Source organism: Aythya marila (genome assembly GCF_965140915.1).
Source record: "Aythya marila genome assembly, chromosome: 4".
NCBI classification, from domain to species: domain Eukaryota; kingdom Metazoa; phylum Chordata; class Aves; order Anseriformes; family Anatidae; genus Aythya; species Aythya marila.
In genome coordinates, this window is record NC_139045.1 from 23,840,847 (window position 1) to 23,859,573 (window position 18,727).

General features: G+C 35.5%; 1 protein-coding gene across 1 annotated transcript in view; it reads left to right on the forward strand.

Moving 5' to 3' along the window:
- Positions 1-578: 578 nt before the first annotated feature.
- GPM6A (glycoprotein M6A) overlaps positions 579-18,727 on the forward strand; it is a gene marked incomplete at its 3' end in the record, with an annotated part of 108,185 nt that continues 90,036 nt past the window's right edge. The window contains exon 1 of the mRNA XM_082758604.1: positions 579-694. Within this exon, the coding sequence (XP_082614730.1) occupies positions 658-694 (37 nt within the window). The 5' untranslated portion in view covers positions 579-657. The remainder of the gene's footprint in view (positions 695-18,727) is intronic.

Consider the following 18,727-nt stretch of genomic DNA (forward strand, 5'->3'; position numbering starts at 1 on the left):
TTCCAGATGATATCGATATGTGAGAAGGGGGAAATGAAGAGTCGTATTATTCTTAAATGTGCTGATACGGGAGGGGAGAGGGAGGGAGGGAGAAAGAGAGAGAGAGAGAAAGACAGACAAGTAATACAGCATAAAGAACCCACAGGCATCTGGGCTTTCCCACTTCTGTAGCAAATAGGGGGAATTATGGGTTGGTGGTCTGCTTCACGTTAAGAGGGCACCCCTCCATCTGTTCTCAGTACAGTCTGTTTCCAATTTAAAACACAGATTTCAATGCAAACCTCAATCTCTTTTCTCCATTTTATATGCAAAGTGAGGTTTACAAATCGGTGTCATTGCCATAAGGGCTCAGACCAAATTTCCCCCCAAAATTCACAGGCTGTTCATTTGAATACCTGCTTACAGTGGTACACAATGGGCAGCTTTGAGAAGAAAAATTGATAATCTTCACGGAAGAGTAATTTGAATGAAATTACACTTGACAGCCCGTCTCCAAGCAAACAAGGAGAGTGAGGGAGCCTTAGCTAAGCTCTGAGGACTTGCCTAAGCCTCTGCTGTTGGAGCTTCCCAGGGAAAAAAAAATCCACACTTTTTCCTACATCTGACTGAAGCTTTTGATTAATTCTGTGTAGCTGTTTCTAGTGAAGAAAGGTAGCCATGGAAGAGAATATGGAAGAGGGACAAACACAGAAAGGTATTGTGATAAAATTGCTTTCTGTTTGTGAGGAGATAATTATTTTGCAGTTCCTTGTTTGCTTTAGCAGCATGCTGTAAGGTTAGTGAATATCCTTATGTGGCAGATGGGGAAAGGTTGCCTTTTTTTTTTTTTCCCCTGTATCACTTACGTTCATTTATCTCTCTGCAGTAGCACCTAGCATTAATATAGTGATTGTCATCTTATATTTAATATTAAACAGATCTAAACATCAAATTTCACATTTATACTTATAATTTTGCAAGCATTTGGTGCAGACTGCCTGCCAGACCAGTCTTTGTTAACCTTCATTTATTTCATGTTTTCACGCTTGTCTGGCTGGGTCAAGGGAGCCTAGTGTGAACTATGAGAGAGCTACTCACACAATATTTGGAGCTAGTTGCTGTTGAATATCTAACAATGTAACCAGTATTTACACCTTGAATGAGAATCCAGTCTGAACAAAGACATGGGATATATGTTGTATATAGTTAGGCAGTACTGATATTTCTCTCTGCATTTTTTCCACTTTTGTTTTACTATGTGTTGAAGCAGCTTTGCTATTTACATTGTGCAAATTTGGATCTTGTTGAATTTCATTTTGCACATTGCAGCTGAAATTGCTTTAGCAAGATGTACGTAGCACATTCAGAGCATTTCTGTTCTAAGGTTTCTAGTCAAGTTGATAATAACTGAACACAAGGGGATGTTAGCACTTAAAGATGCAATTTAAGGTTATTGCTGATTGTTTATTAATTTGTGAATCTCTGAAAAACAGTGTTCATAATGTCCCTATACTTAAATGCTATTCTGTACAAGAAGCATTACAGTCAAAGGAATCAAGATTTTTTTTTTCTCCTTTCACTTTAGTGCAAGCACAAAGGGTAATCCTGATGAATATTTGCTACATTAAATCATGTATGTTCTTCATTTTACATTTATTTCCATTTCTGAGGAGGATTTAAGAACTCACCAAGGTGGTTAATATAAATTGCCTGCAAAGGCATATTTTTCTGAGCTGATGACATACTCTGTTTTCTACTCCCTGATCAATCTGCTTGCTACATGTAAATGTCATGCTTTCTCATTATAAGTGACCCATTTAGACAGAATACAGCTTTGGATTGTTTATGCTCTTAATTTTGTATAGATGCACGGTACATATAAAGAGAACACTAAGGGTAAATCTGCACCCTTGGTGCATGCATACTTATATATAAATAGATTAGTATCTGCAGGTGATTTCAGCAGTTCCTTCGGTTAAATTTTATTTGCAAATAGCAGACTTAATGGGAAAATAAAACTTTTCTGCATATAAAATCAGTGCTTTCATTACATGTTTGAATTACTTAGGTTTTCATTTAGAAATTGAAGAAATGCTTTTTTTTTTTTTTTTAAGTCTGAAAGACTTTTTTTTTTCTCTTTAGAACAAGTAAATCCAACTGTTTGATCACTGAATCAAAATGTTTCATTGTTATTGCCTGAATAAACATTGTGAAATGCAAAGTTTCTAAATCTTAATGGGGGGAAAAATCAGAGAAAAAAAATGAATCAATTTGTATATTAAAAGCACATGTTATTGATGAACTGTGTCCTCATTGTTCATATGGTAAGCAGTTGAATGACCAAATAGCCAGGCAAAATGGTGTGATTAATAGTGTGATTACAACAGCTAACACTACTTATTCTGCCTCCCCTCCACCCCCCTTCCCATTTACAAAGCCATGTGTTTCGCCTTTTTTCCCCTTTATTGGTACCCAGCTGTCATCATGGACAGTGACAAGAGAATGATAAGAGCTGACAAATTATATTTCTTCCTTACTGGTGTGGAAGGGGGTACTGCTTAGTTGCTGTCACCATATTTGTGAACCTGTCATTTCAACCTGTCGTGTTCCTACTTTGGATTCTGATGACTTTTAAAATGTATTTAGAGTTTGAAGAAAATGTATGGTTTAGGATCAAAAAGAAAAATTCCTGAGAAATAAATATGGGGGGATGCTTGAATGCAGATGTTGGAATTTTAGCAAAGTATAGGGGATGATCATGAAATCATGGATCCCTTTAAGGTTTGAACTTTTGTACTTGAAAAGTGTTGACTGTTGACTACTTGATACTCCCCTCTCATAGTGCCTGTTTTCTGCTTTTACTTAGCATAATCTATCTATTATGTGTTTTACTGATATCTTTAGTATAGTTCCAGACTAGTTCTTCTGACTATAGTGCCCTAAGAACTTTAATTCCTATGTTCTGATTTTCATCCTTCTGCCATTTTGAGTGGAACTGTTTGTTTCTTTCTTCCTTCTCTGCTTCCTACAAAATCAATGGGAGTGTAAATTGCCACTGCTTACCAACTCCTGTGCTCTTCACAGCAGATGTTTTGAACCTCCCACTGAACAGCATTACGTCTTCCTAGCAGCCATGATGAAAGTGAATAGTTTGATGCATTTCATAAATATGATAACGATAGTTCTAATAAAAGCCTTGCAGTTTCGGGAGTCTTGTTATTTTACAGTATGTTATGCAATAAGATATTGATATGTGAAAACATAATTCTTACCATAGTGATTCCAAATAATGATTTTCTGTCTTACACAATCTCTGTACATTCTAGCGTTTAACACTTACAATTTGTTTATGGCTTTAACTTGTAAAATTGTCAGCTGGGGAATGTATCACATCTTGTTTCTGTAAATAATGCACTACTGGAAATGATACAGTTCAAATAAGGATCAGAAATCAGAAAGTGACCTATTTTTTTTCCACCAATATTTCCTTATATTGGCCTTGGAAAATGTTGTTTCTTTTTGCATCAGTATCCTTCATTTGGTAAATGGAAATAATGCTGAAATAATGCTGTTGTCCAGCAGTTTTCATGTGTGAGACTGTTAAAATCTAAACCACGTATAATCTGTATTTATACTTCTGCTTTAAAGTATTGGACTTTTTTTTTTTTTTTTTCCTTTGTTGGTATCACTTTTTTTGGTTTGTAAGACAGTGCAGGTCAGGGAGGACGTTTCAAATATATTTTCTAGTCAGCTATCTGTAGCTGTCCAAGAAATGAAGGTGCATAGAAAGTCTGGATGAACTGTGTGCTACAATATGCTAAAAATGCTAAAATATTCTAAGAAAGTAAAAAGTCACAACATCTCAGAAATATCAACTTGTTAACAATTTCCATAACACTGACATTATGCTTCATGCCTAGGAACTATAACTTTGATTGCAAATTTGCTGTCTGGATAATCCAAGATAACTAAAGCCTGTAATTTTGGTGACTGGCTTATTATTCAGAAATGATCAGGTCGACTTAGAAGCATAAGTTTAAGTCATGTCTTTAGGGATGCATGCTAATTTTGAAAATCTCATGCATAAATTAGCATGTGTGTTAGTGGTAGGTCTCAACTGCCAGTGTCTGAAAGACAATGACGTCAAACTGTCAGCTATGCTATGTGGAAAAAGCTCCAGCTCCTACAGAACAGGTCCTCCCTCCACGAAAGCACTGAGTGCAATGATGTTCCCCACCCCAGTCATTCACCATGATAGAAAACTTCAGAGGGCAGGCACTGTAATTTTTGCATTGTGTGGCACTTAGCAGTGTGGAGTTTAGAGTTATTCTCACTACATATCTATTTCAGGAGAAAAAAAAATCTATAGCACAGCAAAATATACACCACTTGAAAACAAATATGCTTTTTTATGGCTCATCCATAACTTTAGTAGTTTGAATTCCTTTATAAAATAAACTATTGGGAATGGACAGAGAATCTATGTTTGCATAGCAGCAAGCACAGGGAAGAGATGATTTTATTTTAGCTTTCTTGGCTGTAGCATACCTGACACAGATGGAAAAGGTTACACTGGTAGCATAGAGAAGAAGTACATAATCTTATTGTGACAGGTAATGGTTGTATACTAGAATTAGTGAGTTAGCATTTGGTCTGAATTAGTGATCTCAGTGGATTTGCAGTCTATTACCAAAGCTCTTTTGGTTTGGTCCACAGCATGCCAGTGAAGGAGAGCTTTAAGCAGTTTCAGAAGAATGTCATGGAGTCTAGGGTGCTATCTCATTAGTGTGTACACACATACTCTGTTTCATGAGAAAGTCATGAGAAAGAGGTTTCATGAGAAAGTCATGAGAAAGAGGTTAACTGCTTCCTTTTACTCTGGTATATGGAGTGAATTAGTAGGATAATATAAACATGCTGAAAGTGACTTTTATTTCCTATTCAGAAATAAAATAACAGTAGAAATAGTCAAACCATTGCTGACATCCTTTGCAAGTTAGTCTTTTAAATCTTTTTACTTCTGAAAGAGAGTTGTCATCCAGTTTTTCATTTGACTACTGCTCTTAAGTAGGTTAAAACAAAAATGAACAAATCACAATATTTGGCACTTTGATTTTTGTGGGTGCCTATATTTGTAAATAAAACCAAAGAGTTAATTTCCATCCTGTAATGTAAATGCTAAACAAGTGTGAGCCACTCTTGTATCTTCAGTTAGATTCTTATGTTATTAGCACTCTGTTTGGCCTTCTAGGACCTCTGAACTATAATCAGTTTTACAAGTAATTTTGAAACTTTTATATATATATATATATTTAATTTGGTCTTATAAGTAGCAAGTACAAGAATTTTGCCAGGTGATGTTTTTCATTCAAAACGTGGATTTGCACTGCTTCTTGAAGAAAACCTGATGGGCAGAGGTCAATTTCTCTTTCCTTTGGGAATATGTTTTAAGATCTAAGCTTGTGTTCAGGCTGTATTTTTACAGGTTCCTTCAGAGTAGCATGGTCTTAACTTTCAACATATTTATTAACCTGCTCTTAAAAATGTATGTGTGTGTATGGTAAGAGTCAGATAAAATACTCACTTGACAATTGCAAAGCCACTAACAGAGTAATTTTCCTTCTTAATCAATGTTAAATATGGAAGAAAATTTTAGCATCTGGCAAAGTCACTCATTATATTTCTTGATTAATACTCCTTAGTGGTTAATCAATTATTTTTATTAAATAAAAATGCCATGACATCATTCAATATGAATTTGGAATTAATTGTTCTAAAATTGTACGTTATTCTCCTTTAATGTGATAACTACTGGATACATTACTTAAGATTCTTATGTTAGGAGCTGTAATTTGAATATCTGTTGTTATTCAATAAATTGTGCTGTTATCCACAGATAATCAATGATGGAAATAAATTTAGTCTTCCTTGTTTATTTAATCTTTAACATTGAAGTGTCTCTCTTAATAGCAGAAAACAGTATTTCTTACTGACTTAATGTGATACTAGTCATAGACATGAAAATCCAGCATTAATATGACCTAATTGTACTTTTCTATGAATTCTTACAGGGCAAAAGTATTCAAATGAATCTTTCTTTCAGTGTGTGAGAATTTAAGACTTCTTGGTAATTTTGACACTTATGTGTCAACTTCATAAATAAGCTATTTTAGAAGAAAGTTCTTTCATATGAAAGATATGCAAATGTTTAGAAAAAAGTGTCAAATGTATTCCAAATGTCTAATTTAAACCAATTGTTTAAAAGATACAGTATCAAAATAGTACTATAAATCTGTGCAAAACTTTGCACGATTTTGCACCACAACTGGGGGAAAACCAGTATGCTCTTTTTCTAATTACTCTGAAAAAAATCGGCATTTAATTATGACAAAAATCTTCACATATAGCAAAAATAAATTAGATTCAGTTTGGTGGTTAGGCGCTAAATGGAATTGATATATCTAAAATTATTTATTTTATATTCTGACTATGCCTTCATTTCTGATCAGCACTTTAAACAATTTTACCAATGTGATTTTTCAATCTGTCTTCTGCAACTGGTGAGAATCTGGTCTTTCCTGTTAAGTCTCATATGGTGTAGGAAGTAGAAAATCATCAGCTACTACTGAGTACAAGAATTTATTTTTCTGTTTGCATTTATAATACTCCTGATATTTGCACTTGAACAGTTTCTGAAGAATTTTCATTTGGTTCACATAGTAGAGGTTTCTAGTAGTTTTGTTTTTTGTTCCCTGGTGGTGATAACAATACATCAGTGAAATAAATGAATTATTAAAGTCAGTATCAATTTTAGCAAAAATCTGTCATTTTAACTGGGGTGTGAGGGAAGCTATTTGCTGCACTTGTGACTTCAGGCTTTTTAGCAGAAGGTGCATTTGCTGCAGTTTTGGTATATACCTTTGCAGGAAGGTGCTACTGCTGGAGTATAAATAAAACTCAAAGTATAGTATTTGCAGCTCCAATAAGTATCCCTCACTTCTTAGTATCTTCCCATTTGTACCCCAAAGAATGTTTTGTTTTTCTTTTTCCTATTCATAAACAAAACCAAAACCAAAGATCTTTGAGGTTACTGTCCTGCTTTTCTGTTTCTCTGGAACCCTTTTCTTTTTAGCATCTGGAATGCATGAAAATGAAATCCTACAGCGTCTTGTATTACATGTTCGCAGAAGAAATCAAAACAAGTACTACATGAGGGACTGAAGGAGACGGTTATAATAAAGTACAAGAATCTTAGGTGATCTGGAGTTTTAATCTTTATTAAGCAAGTCATAGCTGCTCACATCCCACTCCTCTAACTGCAACAGGGTGATTTTTCCATAGGTAATTTATGAATTAAATCACACATTATGGAGAAATATGAAGGAAGACAGTATAGTAGCATAGCAAAGTGATTAAGCAGGGATTGCTTTGTATTAAGGCACAGTGGGGAAAGAAGAAGAGGTAATTATGCTGGTAGAGGTTAAAGTGAGGTGGTATGATGGAAAAAGGGAAGGAAAAAGAGGCATGACTTGAAACACCTTTGAAGGGATTCAGAAGCTTGAAAATGCTATGGAAAGATTGGAAGACAGTATTTGACTAGAAAGAATGAAAGATACATTTAGTCTTTCAGACCAGACGTGTAGAAGACCTTAATGGGAATTCTGGCACTTTATGCACAGAACTTGTGTTTTGATGTGGTGTGTTTTTAAATGGCTTCCAAATCTTTACATTTTGTCTTTGAAGGAACAAACAAACAAACAAACAAAAAAAACCAAAAACCTGTTAAGGTGTTGATATCATATATCAAATTCATTAATTTTTAGTACAAAACAACTCAAACACAAGCATTCTGATCAGAGTAGTAATAGATTGACATTTGTGGATTAATGTTGGTAAATGAATCATTTGAGAAGTTTTAAAAAAAATAAATTAGAAGCATAAGTTCAGATTTTCTTTTTAAAATAGAGCATGTGTAGCTTAACAGTTTTTGTTTTCTTGTTTGTATTTTCCTTCTGAGAGTAACCTGTAACATGCTACATTCATGGCAGCTGCATATATGAGTAATATTGCAACAGCAAGCAATGTCTTAGTACTTTGAATTTATGCACAGGTAAGGAAAAGAGGGAGAGCAAATTTGTTTTTACCTTAACTCAAAATTATGAGAGATAGGGAAGACTTTCTTGCTTGGAAAAGGAGGGTATATCACTTAACTTCTGCAGTAATGTGATCACAGTTGACCTGTTGGCCTAGATTCTCTGGGGAAGGAAGCCAGCCTGCACACCCCACCTAGCAAGGTGATGTAGCCAGTGTGGGAGGTTCCACACTGTAGTGGCACCATCTACTACTGGTGAATCAGCTTAAGCTTCTCGTGTGCAAATCACTAAAACTTGCCACCCCCTGATTTTCCACCAAATCTTCTCGGACTCTGTTAGGCTATACGCAATAGCAAGCAGACGGCACACTTTTAGATCAATTTAAAAGCCTTTAGAAATCTACCATGGGAAGAGTCTGGTGTCTCTTTACAACTCTTAAGTGAGCTGTACTGGAACATGTTTGGCTGTAGCTAAAAATTTAGGCTTCCAAATTTTTATACTGGAGGGAAATAGCAGAAGATCATGAGATCGTGGTGACATGGATCTGGTCTATCTCAGGGGATATATGAAGTCTAACGGAGCCAGGTCCTCATGCCAATATTTGGATGACAAGGTGCTCCGATTCTTGCCTTTCCAGAACAAAATAGCTAATGCATACATCTTGTCATGTTCTGCTTCCACCTACCAAATCACTTGCTTTCCATCTTCTCTAATTTTCTACTAGAAATCTCATCTCAGACAACCCTTCACCTTCAAAAGCTCTTCTACTTTTATAAAGTGCAGGTTACCAACAGTATGTTGGATGGTTTTGTTGTACTTAATATTTATAGGCTAGAATCTGCATGCAGAAGTTCATAGTGGATGCTGTCATAAGTTTCTCTGTTACAACAAAGAGAATATGGACTGTGGTGGGCAAGACATTGTTGCAGCTACTCTGAGTGAATCCTCCAAGACTGTACTGGAGGTTATGGAAAGGCTATGGAAATCTGGCACTGTTGCTAGTTCTCTTCTGTTCTGTCAGTAATTAAGTCCTGACTCTTAGGGATATTCTTTAACATTTCACATTAGTAAGCATCTGCAGTTTGGGGTGTTTTTATTTTCTTTCTGATGGTGTTTTTCTTTCTTTGTGGAGGTTGAGTCTTTTCTCAGGGATGCTTACACCTGATATGCTCCCTTTTTAATAGGGAGGCAGGGAACAACTGAGCAGAAGGTGCTACAGCTATTTTGAACAGACCCATGCTTCTAGACCTTACCTGAGTACAATGTTAAATACGGCAGATAGATGCTGTAGGAGAAAGGGGATGTAGTAGCTGCTACTGGGCCATTGGATTGGTCCATTGTGGAAAAACCTTTAACTGAGCAGACTTCCCTGAGCAGATCTTTATAGTTATTTTTACTGATAATAATAATGGTAAATAATACCATTTTGAATCCTGCATGTGGCATAAAAGAACTGACAAACTTTTAAAGGATAGTGTTTAAATAAGGGTTATACCATTAACAAGCACATACATGTTGAATTTATGGGGATAGTAGTTTGCTAAGTTAATGTAAATAGTAACAGAATATGCATAGATGAGGATGGAAGTAAATGTTTGAAATTGCCTTGAGAAAAGGACCGCTGACTACTGGCTGCTGTTGTTCATAAAGATATTCATTTATATTATTGAATGGTGTATTATTGATTTTTAAACAGAGTAACTTTAGCAGGAAATGCTTCCCACTATATGTGGTTTGCTTGCATTCATGACTTACTGATTTTCCACAATATATAGAAAAGGAAGCTTACATTTCTAGCTCAGTGGTACAAATACAGTGATTTACTTTCTTGTGAAATAGTCTGAGCGTGTTTGATTTATAAACTGTTTTTCCTATTTGTTGGGGTGCTTCAATATAGCAGTACATTTGTCTTCAGAGATTTCCCAGCCTTGTGATTTCTCATTGAGAGGTTATTGGCTACCTCTGATCAACCAGTCATTCTGATCGTTCTTAAACTCTTTCAAAATAATAAACAAGCATATCCATGATCTTTCCTCTTCATAGGTTGTATTTTGTTATAAACCTCTGCAGATTCTGTTTGTAGTTGTCATGCTCTTCAAAAGCATCTTAATACCATGTGGCCTAACAAGATTGCTGAACTAGACTGGAAGAGGGAACAATCTTTTGTCTTCCAAGTGTTCCTTCATAACTGGCTTGAGATCTGCTCCTTTTCAAGCCATAAAATGCTTCTTCCATTTTGTCTTGACTGCATTTGCTACATAATACTTTTCCTTTGCTAGAAAATTCATGGTCCTAGTACATATTAAGGACCACTTTGATTCACACTACCCAGCACTGTTGTAAAAATTAGTACCATTTGATTGTAGATTCATATATTGCTCTTGATTTTAGTGTAATGTAATGCCACTGAAATAATAGACCTAAGTACCTTCAGTATCTGGAAAATCAGTAACCAGGGCTCTGATCCTAAGGCTTACATATATGTTTTTGCTGTCATGCACTGTCAGTAATCCCATAGGTTTTATGCAGATTATTCACTTATGCAAAAATGAAGCATGTGCATGGTTTTAAGATTAGGTCCTAAAGTTGCCACAGAGTAATTTACATGTAGCTGTCAGGTTTTTGGCAGGAAATCTGTGAGAGGACATGGTGAAGCAATTAAATGGGGTCTGGGAGGAGACTGGAAGGAAGGCTGAATGGAATTTGAGATTTTAATATATATATATTTTTTTTGCTTGTTTGCATGGTATTACAGTAAATTAATATGCTTTGAGGTCTACAGGGGCCATCTGTAGGTTCCAAGAAATGCTGTTCTTTTTCTCTGGCTGGTTTAATTTTTGTTTATGTTTTTCCTTTGAATTACTAGAGGTTGGACACACTATCGGGCAGAGTAAAATGGACCTTCTAGCAATATTGAAATGTTTTGCTGGTGTATCTTGTTCACACACTTAGGCCAAGCTGATTATCAAATTTACCATGCAGATGGAATTCTGCCCAAGGCAGGCTGCTAGTGACCTTCTTTTTACCTTTCTTCTGTAATATGGGAATGGTTTGCTTTCTAAGATTATCTGGGAGCTTAATTTCATAAAGTTCATGCTGCTAGTGCAAGCACATGCAAAACTGGTGTTATACTTCTTATTATCCTGTAATGCATTATAAGTGAAACTTTCGGTCTTTCAATGCAGATCTGATGCAGCATGCTGGTTGTTTGCCTGTGCTTTGCGGGGAAGAGTGCAGTAGATCTTTGATTTTAAAGCCTTCCGAATTGAGTGTCTGTTACGTGGTTGTCTCTGATTAGTGGACTCTGACATCAATGTCTGATGTGAACACAGAAAATGGATATTTGAGATTATTTTTTTTGCCATGTTAATTAACTGTCCTATTAAAATCTTAAAAAGAAAAAAATATAACAAATTTCAACTATTTATAGAAATAGCAATATAAAACTTCTAGTTTTATAATACCATTCTCTTATGCAGATAAAATTAATCAGCAAAAGATGCTTGTCAATGTAGCTAACCAAAGTTTAGTAAAACATGTATCTACAATCACACCCAGGGCGTGTAGTGCCAAGGCCAGAAAATAAAAGGAAATTTATTGCAGCTGTTCAACAAAATATGGAGGCATTTCTCAAAGATGTCATCTTTCAAAATTATTATAGGTTTATGAACAGTGTTCACTAGTGAAAACACTGGAGTAATTATAACCTAGTGGTGAGTAGGCCTGTCAGGTCAGCTGTGTTTATGCTAATGGTTCAGACAAGATATGTTTTTTGCCTAACCCATCTGCTGCAGTCATTAAATATTTAAGACACAGGGGAACCTGTTATGTACGTTGGGGGTCCTTTATCGGTTTTGTGGACGTGTTTGCACATGGGGGACTTTTGCTGTTAATTTTTTTCTTCATTTTGGCACACGTCCCATACCATCATCTGTACTGCCTGTGCTTCCAACAGATATCTTTCCATTATTACCTGTCATACCCCATGCTACATGAAAACACGTATTTTCTTAAATATTTATTAACAGCCTTGTTACTTTCAGAATCCAGCTCAAGCACCACTACCTTTCCTGAATGCATCCGAAATATGCAGGTTTAAAGATTTTAAAGTACCTGTAGCTGTCTGTTGATGTATTTTGTGAATATTACAGATGTTCAGAGAGCTGAAATATTCTGTTCTCTATTCCTGAGAGAGGAATGCAGTTATGTACATGTTTGTGGAGTTCTCTTTTAACTTACGGTTATTCCTACTTGTCTTCCTTGATTTATTTCTCATATAGTTTTATTTTTATTATTATTACCTTTTAATGTAGACTCAACTAGATTTGACATAGATTCTGCAGTTACTAAATCTTGTGATGTCCTCTGGGATCTCATTTTTCTCTTTTGGTTGTTCTTGCCCTCATAATTCCTGATCTGTTTTGAGTGTGTACAAACTCGGTACTTAAAGTTGGAAAGACTGACTGTCTACTACTAGAGATCTGAAGGTACTGCCACTCAAAAATAGCTGATCTGTAATCATTCCTTTAATCTAATATCCTGCCAAGGCAATAGACTTCAGAGTTGCTACAGAATGTGATTGTTTTATTTCTAAAGGGATAATTTTACTAGGCTTTTTGTAGTCCTTCAGGGACAATGAGTTACACAGTGGTCCAGATGTAACAACCAATATAAGAGTAGCAGTCATTAAACTAAATTACTACAGTCAGCCTTACTGTCCTTAATTTTTATTATTTTTTTTTTATTTTTTATTTATTTATTTTTTTTTCTGTTAAGAAAAATGGAGGAAACAGTGGTCTGTTTTCTAAGTGCCTTTATGGTTGTTGGGATAGAATAGCAGTTGCTCTGTCAGTGTCACAGTGTTTATTTTAGTCTCTGAATTAATTTTCTTGGTTGCTAGGCAATTCTACTTCATAGTTTTAATGGAAATGACTAATTCATTCTCCCTCTTCTGCTCTCATTCCATAATCTGCAATGGTTTGAAACTAGATTTCTCTGACATAATGCTTGGCAAATACTCCTGTCAATGTACAGTTTTAGGACTATAGTTAATAAAATATGTCCAGCCCTATATTTCTTGTATGTTCCAACAAAGCCATTATAAATCTAATGTATTAAATAAAGGAAGAACTGGGCTTTTATGTGTAGAGGATAAATATCTGCCCTCATGTCTGACATTTTAGAAAGTTATAAGGGGTGGGTTGTGTTTGCAGCTGGTACCAGCTGGGCCTTTTTACCTCCAGTGGTGATGGTGTAATATCTGCAAGCTAAGGAACTGAGATGCTCAGCATTTATAGTCAGCAGGTCTTGCTTATTACTTAGCAGTGCAGGAAGGTTCAAAAATAGGTATGAATATTCAAAGAACTGATAACCATATTATTAAAGAAAACCTCTAAACAGTTCACAGTTCCAGAGCTATTTTTTTGTACTGGAAAATATAACACCTTAGGACAGTTTGTTTAAAATATTGTTTTCTGATTCTTTAATCCTATTCTTATTAATGGCAAATATGAATGAAAAATAGCTTTAAATGAAACTTTAGGATAATGCAGAAGCTGGTAAACTGCGCAACTTGGAAATGACTGAAATCTACCTCACTCACCTGTAGCAGGACAAAAAGAATCCTGTGGCCCAGAATATCAGTGGCCATTTTCTGTTGGGCCCTGTGCTCCTGACATCAGTTCAAGGTCTGGCAGCTTGTCCAAAGTGTGAAACCTCAGTAAGAGTAAACTATTAAAAACATCACAGCAATAATTTCCAGCGTGCTTGATAATACTCACTGAATGAAATCATTGCAGTAGTGATACAATAATACAATCAAAAATTGTATTATTGGATTAAAAAGTAAGCTAGTAACTTACACATTACTGTTTTAGAGATAATGGTGTCCTAAGAAATTTCACAAAATGTTAAGATACTGGATCAAGATATGAAAGATTTTGTTTGTATGGATTATGGCTTATGTATGTTCTGCATTCTTCAATTTGACCTATAGGAATTACTACAAAATTGTGTCTTTGAAAAAAATCTCACTGTGCCTTTGTTTCCCACCTGTCAAAAATAAACAGAACTTTTTTTTTTTTTTTTTCTTCCACCTCTTCTATGATTTGCTTATTGCGTTAGTAGGTCATAGTCTTCCCACTTCTACAGTGGGACTCTCATTTTAGTTGAGGCCTCTACATACTACAGAAAGATAAAGTATGCAAGGGAATACTTACTGATTTGTTTTAAAAAAAGTACAGCCATTAATTAGTGTTCTTTTTGTATTAAATGTGAAATAAAGGGTAATTGAAGTATCTTGTCTGGACTGTCCCACTTTAGAGTTTCTAACCAAATATTGTATTCAATTGAACAAAACTAAAGGAGTTGCAATCATTATGCACATGGCATATGTGTCGTTAAAATGAAGAGTGATAGACCTTGATTTTTAGCAGAGACATAATCTAAGCAGAATGGTGTGATATACATATGGCGGATGTCTGTTCAGTATGCCAAAAGAAGGAACAGTTCAGAAAGTTGTAACTTCAGTCCCTTTCAGTAGAACTTCATTTCTTAGTGATAATAGACATGTGATATGAAAAGTCCAGAACAAATATGATCAGTGTATCTTTTTGCTCATTTCATGGAACTGATGCGTGCCTAATGGTGACAAACTGGCCCATGTTGCTTGCTAGTTTGTTTAAATAATGCATTTTCTCAAGAATATTTTTCTCTTTACAAAGGTGATCACGTTTTTGTCTAATGATGGACAAGTTTGTTTTGTCTTTTCAGCTGAAAACATACCTCTATTAACAGCATGATTGAACTTAACCTCAAATACAAAGAAAATTTCAGACTGAAGGAGATTAGCAGACCTAACTCATTAGAAATATCTTCAATAGACTGTTTCTTGTATTCAAAGAAAGTAGGTAAATCCATTTGACATACTGCCCTCACCAGAAGGGACTCTAAGCATCTTCCCCAGCTGGGCACAGGATGAGTGCCCTATCAGGCCGCCATGACGGCAGCCTCCACCCAGAACCCAAAACAATACCACCATCTAATTTATCTTAGTGGATATACTGTGTTGAGCTCTGTAGTGTTAGAGCAAGATTTGTTTTTGTTCTTTAAGCTACCTTGTTTAAAGGTTGTTTATACATCTTTCTTTAACACTGCTGTCTAACAAGATGTATGCCTAGATTAAGCATTGAAATAAGCAGCCTCCTGCATGTCCTGCCCCTCGTTTTGTTGTAAGTCTGAAGTACTCTTAAATAGCAGCTCTTGAAGTCACATGATACGAAGAAAATCTTGGCAATTGCATTTTAAAGGCAAATTTCTGCAGTTCAAGTGTGCACTTCAAGACTTCAAAGGAAAAGTTGTTCTTAAACTTATGTATGTACCTTATTCCATCCACGGGACACATTATGCAAAAGTTTTGACCATGCTGGTTAAGTGCATATGTCCTATACTTATGCTTCCAAATAACTTGAAATACTGTTTTTGTTTGTTTGTGATAAGTGTAGTTCTCAGGGTTTTGGATTTTAATTCAATTTTAGGGCCAAAGCACGTGATGGACCTAGCCTTTGCAGCTAAGACACTGTACAACAGTGACAAGCAATTCTACCTTCCTTGGGGTCTGATTGCATACAGTAAGTGTCAAGAACAGAATGACTGAAAACAATGTCAAACTATTATCAATTTCCCTAAACACAGAAATAAGAAAGTAGGATTTATTACAAAGGAAACAGTAGAAATTAGGTCTCTGAAATTAGGATCTCTAGTATGAGGGAAAAGAGGATGGAACTTTGTTTCAACATCCAGTCAAGAATAATAAAAGCTGAGGAAACTTGCTGGAGAGTATTAACAATAATGCTAACCAGTCAGTCCACTAAGTCACCAATTCATGTGCCACATCCCAGATGTGTATGTGAGGACTGTGTATGTGAGTCCTGTCTCAACTCTATTTCCTTATGCTCTGGAAAACAAAAATGCTTTTTAAAGGTACATCTTTCAAGTGGGAGAGAAGGGAGGGGGACAGCTTTATGACTGTTTCTGCTGGTCAACTGTCTTAGAGTGTCAGTGGGAAGTGGCTTCCTGCTGTGATTTTCGCAGAAGGAATTAGAATTCTTCTCCTTCTGCTGTTTGATGAGGACTGTGAATTTCCTACATTTGTAATTTTATTTAGTCCATAAGCATTTGTTTCCTTGCATGATGGGGAGGTAAATTTTAGGAAAAACAAACAAACAAAAGAAGTGAATGGCAGAGTTTTTATTATAATCCAATATCTGAATGTAGACTAGTCATAATATATTGGCATATTTGCCACTGCTTGTAATGACTACCTTAAAGTTGATCCAATCACTTTCAGGATGAGCTCTTTGAATTAGTATTCTGGTGACAGTAGAAGGATGTGGCCTGTTTAAATCCTGTAAATCACAAGAAAACATGAAGAAATTGCTATGCCTCAAAGGCAGATTACCAAAAGCAAGCAAAAGGAAGCTTTTAAAGTTGTGAACTTGGAATGATTCATTGCTCACAAACAGTAGAACCACAAGTAAGTTATTTGGTCATGCTAGATCATTTTGAGTTATGTGATATTTTGAGTTAAGTGATATTCATCAGCATGTTATTCGTCAGCAAATACAAATACTTGTTGATAATCTTGTGGAATTGTCTCCTTTCTGCAAAGTCAGCTTTTTTCTTTATCGATACATTTTGTTTTGCTATATGTTCAACATCTTAGACATCTTAGATTACAGAGATAATAAACATTTCCTTAAGGGGTCTAAAAAGGAGGTTTTGTAACACATAAATTGGAGTGGCCTTTAAATGTCAGTACCCTGAAATACTGTACAACTAAGTACTTGATTCTGCTAGAAATGTGAAGGAGGAGAATGGGAGTGGCAAAAGGAGAAAGCAAGTGGAAAAATTGTTTTTCCAAGTATTTCCATTTTTTTTCCTCAAGAACTCAAAGGAAAGCTTTGCATGAATTTTATATAATTTTGACACAAACCTACAGACTTGTGTAATTTGAATTACTTTTCGTAATTCAAAAATTTTGGAAAAACACAATTCTCTTAGAAATTCTATCTAATCTTATGGCAGTTTCTTGGGAAGGCTGAGAGTTTTATTATTATTATTTATTTATTTATTTATTTTTCCTGCTGTAAGTTTTGTCTTTATATTTTGACACACACAAACTGTTATTTGTCCATAAGTAAACACTGCCATTCCTGAGAGATACATACTTTGCAGAAAAGGGCAGTAAATATACAGCAGATTGGCTTAGTCATAAAAAAAAAAAAAAAACAAAAAACAAACAAACCAAGAATGCTTTTCTGAGCAGAGGTATATATGAAGTAGCAAAAGGTTTTCAGAATAGAAATGTAATATGGGCCTGCGGTCTTTCACCTAGATATGCTAGGTGAGTGGGAAGTCATGGCAATTTTATTTTTCATGCACCTTCTGTCTCCCAACCAGTAATATATAAACGTGAAATAAATTTTCCTGGCTATGTCAAAACTAAGCAAGGATGCACCCCTCATTTCCTCAAATGCCTTATATGAAGCTAAGGGCCCCATCCATGAAAGTTACCATATTTAACAGGGCTGTGGAACAGGTGTAATATAGCTGAGGTTGAACCTCCTCATTTCTGTTCTCTGAAGGCAATGCTTTCTAGAGAGTAGCAGCTTTGCACACTCACTGGATAGCAAGTTTAAAGACAGGTTGTTTCCGGCTGAGGCACAGTGGGGGTGGCTTAGCTGGAGCTTCTCATGAATGATCTGGAGATCACAGAGAGAAAGCAGCTGAAGGGGATATGCAGGAAGGAGGATGGAAAATGAGGAAGAAAGGTGGCTGTATGTGATGGTAGGCAACAGAGTTTAATTGGTAGTTGGGAGATGAGATGAGATGAGATGAGATGAGATGAGATGAGATGAGATGAAGGCTCTGTTCAAAAGAGACAGAAAATGTACTTGCTAATAAAGATCTGGGAAGGGTTTCTTATCTGCTCTGAGAGAAATAGCAGAAAAACAACAACAACAACAACAAAACCCACAACCCTTTGTCTTATGCCTCGTAATTTTGAGGTTTTGGGGATTTCAGTATTTTGTGAGACTTTGTTCATATCTATCAACAAGGAGAAACTGTGGTTTAGTAGATCCAAATAGTACTTACTAGTACTATACAACTAGTACTATTAGGCCCTATTTTTTTTTTCTATTTCTCTGACAGATTTCATACTATGTGGGACAGGAATTACATTAATGTCCTGACTTATTTTACACACAGATTGTTATCTAAAATTGTTTAGAGGTGACTACATGTTTATTACGTGTCATGGCCTGGATTTCTGTTTACTAATACATTTTTTTCATTAAAGGAAATATTCTGTACCTCATTGGTGATAAAATTACTTGGTGACACATCTCTTGAGTCATAGTACATGTTAAGTTGTACTAGGTATGCAGTAACTATTGTATACCATTTTGTAAATACTGCAGTTGCCAGAAAAGCAGCGTGCACAAATTTTTGCAGAATATTTTTTTTTTTTTCTAGATTCTGTGGTACCAACTAAGTTCTATAAACGACGATGAATACAACTTTAAAAAATATTTGGAGGAAAAAGTGCATTTTGTAGAGTACCCGCCTTTCTTGTGACCCAAGCGTTAGGTGTT